At 41.4% G+C, this 9,727-nt stretch overlaps 1 protein-coding gene across 1 annotated transcript in view; it reads right to left on the bottom strand.

The window, feature by feature from the left end:
• Window positions 1-2,465: 2,465 nt before the first annotated feature.
• HS6ST3 (heparan sulfate 6-O-sulfotransferase 3) overlaps window positions 2,466-9,727 on the bottom strand; it is a 205,436-nt gene continuing 198,174 nt past the window's right edge. Inside the window, exon 3 of the mRNA XM_066621613.1 lies at window positions 2,466-3,171. Within this exon, the coding sequence (XP_066477710.1) occupies window positions 2,466-3,171 (706 nt within the window). The remainder of the gene's footprint in view (window positions 3,172-9,727) is intronic.

Genomic DNA, 9,727 nt, shown 5'->3' with positions numbered 1-9,727 from the left:
TGATTAACTCCCATTCTCCTAGCACCACAGTGTTCTCATTCCATGGCTCTTATTTTGAAACTATGGGAGATTCTAATCACAGATCTCCTGCAATAGGGACCTATCTTGCTGGTTATTTTATAAGGCAAAGACAAAATCAATTCTGGAAAGCTTCATGAGTTAGGCAGTCTTACAAGTTAGGTGGAGACTACGCCTATTCCATGAATAAGACCGCAGAAGTGCCCATATTATAAAAGAGGTTAAAGTTCTGGTTTCACATCACGATTACACCCTGCTGAAATTGATGGCAGAATCAATTCTAGTACGCAAATAAACTCAGGGACAAGACAGTTCTTCTGAGTCACAGAAGAGTCAACAGGAACAGATCACAGCACATGCAAGCCAGAGAGAGTAACCAGGAGAGCAGCCTGATTAAAGGACAAGCACTGGACAACCAGAGGAATGGTAAGGAGTGACCAGGATCACAGGTATAAAGTCAGGCAACAAATGGTGAGTGAAGTAATAACATATAAGCAGAAAGGACAGAAAATGGACTGGAAAGTACAGAACAAACGCTTGAGAGCCAGGCAAACCAGGTGGAAAATGCAGCTGACATACAGCAATAATACTTTTAGTGGTGGTGGTGGGGGGAAACAACATGCCCTACAAACAAGTAGAAAAGAATCACTGGGATTTCAGACAAAAACAGCAGGACAGTGCTTCAAAAAAAGAGGTAGCACACAGAGCCCCAAACCCAGCTCTGTGTACAACAGAGATGTGCTTATTTTTGTTGCTTTGCTTTCCCCACCTGATTAGCAGACATGTGCAGAAGCCCACTCAAACACGAGAGGTTGAATGCTGAAATAAAACGTATGGATTAAACAATCTTAAAAGTATCTTAAAATTATGGTTTTAAAAACTATAGTACTATGCCAGGAGCCTTTCCTAAAGCACATGAAAGGAAGTCATGGCAATGTATAAGAATGTTAAAGCAACATGATAAAAGGAGGCTTCACCTATATTTAAATCTGACAAAATTCCAATATCTGAAGGTATTGCATTCAAATACATTTGTAAAGCCCTCCTGGCCCTCCTCACCCCAGCAGTGTCTTTTCTTGTGACTGTCTGCTGGTGTTGCATCTTTTTAGATTGTGAGCCCTTTTGGGATAGGGAACCATTAGTTATTTGGTTATTTTTTTTTTAGTTATTTTTTTTTAACTTGATTGTTAGCCACCTTGCGTGCCCTTCGGGGAGAAAGGCGGAATACAAATCCAATAAATAAATAAAAATAAATAAATTTGATTTTTTTCTGTAAACCGCTTTGTGAAATTTTTGTTGAAAAGCGGAATATCAATACTGTTAATAATAACAAATGCAGCAGTAGCAGCACCCACATTTTGATGGTAGAATCTGATCCTTATGTTTTCTGATACTTATTTGGGGTTTTCTGTAACCCGTGTTTCTAGATTTACTTTTAAAAATGGAGCCTTATTACTGAAATCTGAACAGAAATCCATAAATATATACATGAGATTAATGTTTGTAATCCTTGTCAGTGCTAAAGGAATTTGTGACAATGACTTGTGAAATAACTAAAGGGACAAGATAGAGGGAGAAACACAAAGAACCCTGTGCTCACATTGTAACCCCTTTGTGATTGCCCACACCTAGGACTTGCATGTCTTCAAGGAGTTCTGCAAAAGGAAACCATGTGCTACACAGAACTACTTTCATGAGAAACTTTGTACACCAATTTGAAAAATGGTTAGTACTTTATTGTTTAGTTTAGTACTTTATTATCTTGTCATCTGACCCCATAAATATGAAATCACCTCAAGATAATAAAGTCTGCTGCCCTGTGCTTTCTGAATTCCCATGCAACCTACAGGACTTTTCAAAAGCAGGCTTAGCTTGAGAAAGAGCATTAATAGGATTAAGGCTGTTGCAAGATCCCCTCAACTTCATTTCTTACATCCCATTATTATAATACCCTAAATACCTGAATTCTTCCCTTTGCATAAAATGTTGTCTGTAAATAACTGAAGGGCAGCATGTTTTTCTCTGTGACATTCACCACAAACAGACATAGTACAATTTACAGAGGACAACAGGACCAACCTTGGCAAATCATTATATCTAAGTGAAACACACATTGTGGAATGACTTAATTTCTGCCATCTTTCCAAGTTTCAGTTGTGGTTTACAGCCAAAAGGAAAACCACCAGGAAACTCCTTTTAATAGGTGGCTTCTTTTAAATAACAAACTATTCAATAGTCAATTGAAGAGCACTGATTAAGCTGTAAAAACCAAACATTGTCCTCTTACGTGACAAAATCTATAAAAACCTAAAATGTTGATTGACGAGTGGCCAAGAGATTCGATCACTTTTATCAGATAAATTGGAGTTCCATATATCATTCACCACTGAATAATTCAATTCAACCAAGTCTGTGTGTATATATACACAAGTGCACATTAGAGCAATTTACCACCGTTCCACCTGACTATTATAATCTTCAGTAACACCTATTTCTTCTTCATTCTCCTTTTGCCAATCATGAACCTTTTGCTCACGCAATATTTTCCGCTCCTCTCGTCGCTTTTGGCGATTCTGTTCATGCTCTTCTTGTTTGGCATACTGAAATCGCTGGAGAAAGAGGTCTTTCGCATACTCATACAGCTGCATATCCAGAAAGTTCATCTCTTCTATGAGTTTCCTCACTGACTCATTGATATCCACGTTAGAGGCTCTTGTGATATTGTACTGAGTGAAAGGGGAGATAAACTCCAGGCTAAATGTCCTTTCAAATAGATACTGAGTTTTTCTCTGAAATTCTGTGAGTCCAAAAAAGGCCATGTTTTTCAGGTTGTTCTTAGCGCTTTGGAGAAGGATCATGTTTCTTTCACTCTCGTTCATAAAGGTCAAATTATAACATCCAACCAGGCTGAGATCTGCCAGCATACGCACTTGGCGGTTGTTAGCCAGGTTATGGCCACAATCCATAAATTCCTGTAAGGTGACCCCAGACCAGTCATCTCCCAGGTAACACATAGGCAGCTCCTCTGGGGTGGGGCTCCTTCCATCACACATGTGGAGGGAAGTCTTCCATGTTGCACCTCTTTGGACATGTTTCCATTCACTCAGGTAACGTGATACAGGGTCCCTCAGCATAGTGATATAATAGAAGTTCCTGAAACATTGAAGAAAACAGGTCAGGATACACAGTGGTGTATTGCTGTTTTTAATTAAATAATTATCAATTGAAAAACCTCAAAAGAAATGCCTATGGTTGGTTACATTATATGATAGCACCATTTGGTTCAAAGAATTCTATCTATAGAAAAATAATAGGGGTTTCTAGCCGCAGCTGGTTATTCTAATTGGACTTCCCCTGCTTTCTCATATATTCTCTTCTTGGATATGGACAAATGATCCAATTGGATATGGACAAACCAAACTGGATATGACAAATGATCAAATCTCCCAGTTTTTTTTTTAAGTTTATTATAATTATAACCATTGGGACTAACAGCAGCTTGTTATTTCATGAAGCAAATAACATAGGGGAAAAAGGATTTACCCCTCCCCCAGCAACTGTGATAGTGATCAGATTCAAGTTTCCCATGGCTGCTATTAAACCTGTCATGAATGTTTTGCAATTGACAGTCCAATCCTAAATTGTGCTGGTGCAGCAGGGCTCTACATGGTCTCCGCTGTATCCAGCACAGCTTAGGAGAAGAGTAATTGCAAGGCCTTTTTATTGGTGCAAGATCTCCTGAATAAAACTCAGTCTTTATCCTTCTTTATATGAGCTTTCTAGAGCTTGTCTAACCACCTCAATGGCAGGAAGAATATATGTGAACCCATTAATATGCATCAGAGCAGGAAAAGCCCACAGAATAAAGGCCATAAAAGTCTTTCAGTTGTTATGCATGCAGATAAGATAGGATTAGGATTGCGCTGTTAATGGTTCATTCAGCTTATTGGGGCGGGGCCAGCCACCCCAGGTGGCACTCTCAGGGTGTGCGTGACATCACTAATGACCAAAATTGTGAAAATCGTGGTTGTTAGAAATGTATATATAACCATCATATTATAAATAATTTGATATGTAATTTACAGCAGAATGCAATGAAACAAACCAGAGTGGAATATCTCCATTATAGCAAAAAAAGAAAAAAAAACCAAAAATCAGAAATAAAAAATACAACTGTCTTATGTAACAAAAATAAGATTTTCTTAACTCTAAATGGACCAATAAGACTGATTGGCTGAAGACCCAATGAGATGTTATGACACAGCATGGAACTAACGTGTTCGTAAGATGACATCCTCGGTGGGGAAGGGTTGACATCACTAGTGACCAAAATTGTGGAAATATCATAAGGACGTACAAAGAGCCCTGCTGGATCAGGCCAAAGGCCCATCTAGTCCAGTTTTCTTTCCTTTCACATAACACCAGAACCAAGGGACATCCACTGAAGTTGAGTGTTGGGAGAGTTAGGACAGACAAAAGAAAATATTTCTTTACCCAGCATGTAATTAGTCTGTAGAACTCCTTGCCACAGGAAGTAGTGATGGCATCTTGCCTAGATGCCTTTAAGAGGGGATTGGACAAATTTCTGGAGGAAAAGTTCATCACGGGTTACAAGTCATGGTGGGTATGTGCAAGGTAGAGCTTGGCTGCCTCTGATTGCCAGATGCAGGGAAGGGCACCAGGACGCAGGTTGTGTCTGTTGTCTAGTGTGTTCCCTGAAGCATTTGGTGGGCCACTGTGAGATAAAAAGAGCGTCTCTCTATCCACTCTGTCCACCCCCTGCAAGATTTTGTATGTCTCAAAATTATGCAGGAGCTGAACAGAGTAGAGAGACACTTTTCCCTTTCACATTTACATCTGTGTTATACTGTATAAGAAGTTATAGCCAAATAACCAGAAAAAGAAAACATCTGACTTATAAAACAAAGTGGATTTTCTTAACTCAAAACTGACCAATGAGTCTGAGTGTTCTGAGAGCTAAGGAGATGTTATTATGAGGCAGCAGGGAACCAATAAGATGTTATTATGAGTTAGCTCCGTTTTCCATGTACCAGAGCTAATACTCAAACTCCTATTCAGTTGTGTGTCATCAAGTTGGCCACTGCTTTTTTGCTGGTTACTGATAGGTTGGGTGACCTGTACTGTTCTATAGTAAAATAAAATTTAATGTGGATGACACCATGAGTTACCAGACTGGATGACACCAACCCTACTGATGTTACTGGCGGGAAGGTTGGTTGTTTTTGGTCACTGGCTTAGGTGACTTAGGGCACAATCCTAACCCCTTATGTCAGTGTTTTCCAGCACTGGCATAGCAGTGCCAATGGGACATGTGCTGCATCCTGCAGTTGGGTGTCACTCACGGAGGCCTCCTCAAAGTCAGGGAATGTTTGTTCCCTTACCTCAGAGCTGCATTGCTGGAAAGCACTGACATAAGGGGTTAGGGTTGCGCCCTGAGTGGATTCTAAATATTCAAGGTGGACTATAGTCTATCAGTGATTATTAACCATGGTGGCTACATTGAACCTCCAAACGCTGGGCAGTAAGTCACTGAGTAGTATGTGCAGGAGAGCAATAGCACAGGAGGGAACTGACATTCATTCATTGCTTGTGGGGAGGTATTCACTGTATTTATTTTCTGGCCATTATTACTATTCATTTTATTTCATGACTGTTACTATCTCTCACCCTCACTTACCTCACAGAGTTGTGAGACAATAAGAAGGAGAGGAACCATGCACACCACCCTGAGCTCTTTAAAGGCAGGGTGGTATAAAAATGTGAAAATAAAAATTAATTAAATAAATTTTGTTGTATGGGGGGGTGTCAAAAATTTATGGGCTTTGGGTGTTAAATGATCCAGCTACACCACGGGGTTCATTATTTCGCCTTTTGTTCTAAACATGTTAATGTTCTTGTTCTCAACATTAAGTTACAGAAGACAGACTCTTGTGAAGAAAAGTCCCATCAACATCACTTATAAATAACAAAAAGCGTAACAAAATGTTGATAATACATCCCATTTATTGGATTGCTTAATTTGACTGCTGTCCCCTGCCTTACCTAAAGCACAACATACATTTTTTTTTTCATTTTTAGCCCTCCTTTTCAATAGCTTCTGAAGCATACTGTTTTATGGAACTGCTCAGAAAGCTCTCTGAACCAAATTGCAGGATACAAATCTAGTAAACAAATGCATACATCCCAACAAGAAAAAAGTTATATTACAAAGTAATTTCAAAGGCTCATTTTGCAGATTTGAGTGTGTGTCAGTGGAGTAGCAATCATTTGAGACTCTGCTTAGACAAATTGTTCACAAATCATACATACATTTACCTGTGTGAATGCCAACACAATAACTCACAAATCTGGAATACAGCAATGGCCAAACAGGCCTTTCCACAGCAAATGCAACTTGGAAAGCCTTAAAGCATTTTAAATATTGGGAAGACAATATAAAGCCAATTGGAAATGCATTGGGAAAGTATCACAGAAAACAGACAGCAAAGGAAAGACAATGCCTTTTAATTAAGAATAGAATTTCTTGCACACAACTAAGTACAGAGTGCTCCAGGGAGTCTGTAAAATCCTTTTCAAGCAGTAATAATTTAGCAATAATTGCTTTTTTTAAAAAAAGGTTCAAGAAAGTTAACAGATGGATAAGACAAAGGGTAACAATTACCCTTTACCTGGCGCCGGGGAGCGGGCACCTTGAAAGGTCCCTGTGAGAGCCTCACTGCATCTGCCCGCAGCGCAGGCTCCAGAGCGCTTCTCGCGCCCAGCCCAGCCCCACGCCCCAGGCATGCATGCGCCTCCTGCCAGCCTGTAGGGCATGCGCCAGGCTCTCAGCCTCCCTGGCGTGGGCGGGCAGCAGTGGGACCATGCAGAAGGGCTAAGGTCCCCTAGTCTCCACTGGGGTGAGGCTGGTCCTCCAGCCACTTCCTGGTCCTCTCCAGAGGAGGGGGAGAGCTCCTGCCTTGTGCTGCTGCACCTGTGAACGGGCTGGGCTACACCAGCTCCTGAGACCCTGCCACTTGGACCCTTGACAATGCTTCACTTGCCTAGCAACGCCGCCGAGGCCTGAGAGCAGGCGAGGCGAGGTTTCCCTCACTTGGGACTACTCGGTGAGGGGCAATGCAGGACTGGGGGGAGCCACTGAAGAGAGTTGAAGAGGTGCTGCCTGCGGGATGTCGTTGAGCAGAGGTGGTCAGAGACTGCGGGCAGCCCCTGCAAGGAAGGACATGGCTGGGCAGTCGAGCTCGCTCTGAAGGCTAGGAAGAGCCCCAGCAGCAGCCAGTCTGCTGGTCTCACCGCCCAGTCCTAGCCACACTTTCCTGGGAGTAAGTCCCATTGACTCTAATGGGACTTACTTCTGAGTAGACATGCATAGGATTGGGCTGCCAGTGAGTACGTAGGCAGGCTTACTTAGAGGGTGTGAGGGGTAATTGCAGCTGCTTCTTGGAACGATCCTTTCCAAGAGGATCCTCACCCAACACCAGAACCAGGGACATCCACTAACATTGAGTGTCAGGAGAGTCAGGCCGGACATAAGAAAACATGTCTTTTCCCAGTGCATCATTAGTTTGTGGAACTCCTTGCCACAGGTTGCATCTCACCTACATGCCTTTAAAAGGGGTCTGTACAAATTTCTGGAGGAAAAGTCCATCACAGGTCAAGCTGTGATGATTATGTGCAAATGTGATGGGTAAAAGTAGGCTACCTCAGAATGCCAGATGCAGGGGAGGGCACCAGGATGCGGGTCTCTTGTTGACTTGGTTGCTCCCTGAAGCATCTCGTGGGCCTCTGTAGGATACAGGAAGCTGGATTAGATGGGCCTTTGGCCTGATCCAGCCCTGTTCTTATGTTTTTAAGAGCTGCCATCAGGAGTTGTGATGGGAGGGGAAACCTCCTGAGCAAAGGCAGTGCTGTAGCCAGTATTTAAAATACAGTACTGCTGGGTTTTTTGGTGTGGGGGGAGGTGGACTGGGGAAATATTGACAGTGGAGAGCTTCTGGTCCAGAAGTCTGGATAGTAAGAAATGGCCTGTTGGGTGAAGCTGGGCAAGCTTCTTTGTTACTTCACATTTTTATACTGTCCTTCCTCCAAAGAGCTCAGGGAAGTGCACATGGTTCCTCCCCTTCCTTTTGCCTTCACAACAACCCTGTGAGGTAGGTGAGGCTGAAAGAAAGGGACTGGCCCAAGGTCACCCAGGAAGCTTCATGGCCAAGCAGGGATTTGAACCAAAATCTCCCAGTTCTAAGACCAACTCCAGAACCACTACACCATGTTGGAGCAGGTTGCCTCGTGCCTCCCCCTATTTGAACCACTGAAGAAAGAACTTCCAGTATCCTGAGAAATGGGGAGAAGCTTTCCTGAGTAGACACCTCAACCCTGAGAAGAGGAACAGTCAGCATATGGTATTCAAGAATCCAGAGACACGCTAGGGTCTTACAGCAATGTTGTTAAGTATGACAATATTAGATAATCCTCATCTGCTAAAAACAAACCAAAGATAGAAGAGGCTTAACAGAAAGGCTGAGGAGACAACAGATGTGCCCATGCCCAACATTTTTGACAGAGGTGCTATTGAAAATTTTGTACTTTACCACTGATTGACTCTTAAGCATCCACATGTACCTAAGGAGACAAACACCAGTGAGACAGTTAGGAAGTGTGCAGTTGGGTTTTATTTATTGGCTATCCAAGATGTTGGGGGCACTGTATGTTGACAACCAACTTACCAAGTTGTTACATAGTTTGTGGTAAGCTGTCATTTGGTACAGAGTTATGGTACTTACTCAGTCACTGATGTAGGTAGACGAAATTTGTCTGATGAATATGAACCCACACAATACTGTACAAAGGTTTCTTTCTATTAACCTACTTGCCAGTTGAAATCCTCAGCAAGCCTTATTTCTATGCCATCCCTATGGCAGGTGCAAACCACAAGAGCTCAGAGGGAGGCTTTTATGGAAGTCATTACAAAGCTGTGGAATGTCATCCCAATAGAGCAACCTCTGGTCTTTTTGTAAGAGCTGAAAAACTGATATATCCTAAGCAGGCCTTTGTTTTGACTGCAGTCTTATTTTCTGCCTACATTGATCTGTACAATGTTTTGATAGAGATATTGTTTGTTGCTTTGGGTTTGTTGTAATGTGTTTTATTGTCTTATGTGAACTTTGACCATAGAGAAAAGTGGTATACAGTATTTAAATCTATAAAATTTATTTCTATACTGGTAAGATAATGGAAAAAAATTAAAGGGCTGGCATTGTGATATCTGATCACCACATCATGAGTTACTGTGCATTCAGTGTGGTAACTGACTCATTGTAAAATCTGGCACCTTACAGCTTCCCAAGCATCTGATCATGGAGTAATTCAAACACCTTGTGGAATAGTTATCACATCCTAGCAACCTTGTTTTTGCTATATTTGTGATAACACTGAATGCTCAGTTAGGATAGATTTTTTAATATTTTTTCATTAATATTTTAAAACTCTTACTTAAATCATAATCTAGTTTTGTGCACCTCTTTTATTGTTCTTATTTGAGTATTTAATACATGAATTATTAAACTACCTTTTGGTATATCTTTTGGTATACTTAAAATGGTCATTAGGACATAGAACCTGCTGTTAATTTATTTGAATCCCAACACTGAGTATGAGGAAATGCTCAATTTAGAAAGAACTTCTACAGACTTAT

This window comes from Tiliqua scincoides, chromosome 3 (genome assembly GCF_035046505.1).
Source record: "Tiliqua scincoides isolate rTilSci1 chromosome 3, rTilSci1.hap2, whole genome shotgun sequence".
Taxonomy (NCBI): Eukaryota; Metazoa; Chordata; class Lepidosauria; order Squamata; family Scincidae; genus Tiliqua; species Tiliqua scincoides.
Note: the sequence above shows the minus strand (reverse complement) of the source record. Positions and strands in the feature narration are given on the sequence as shown.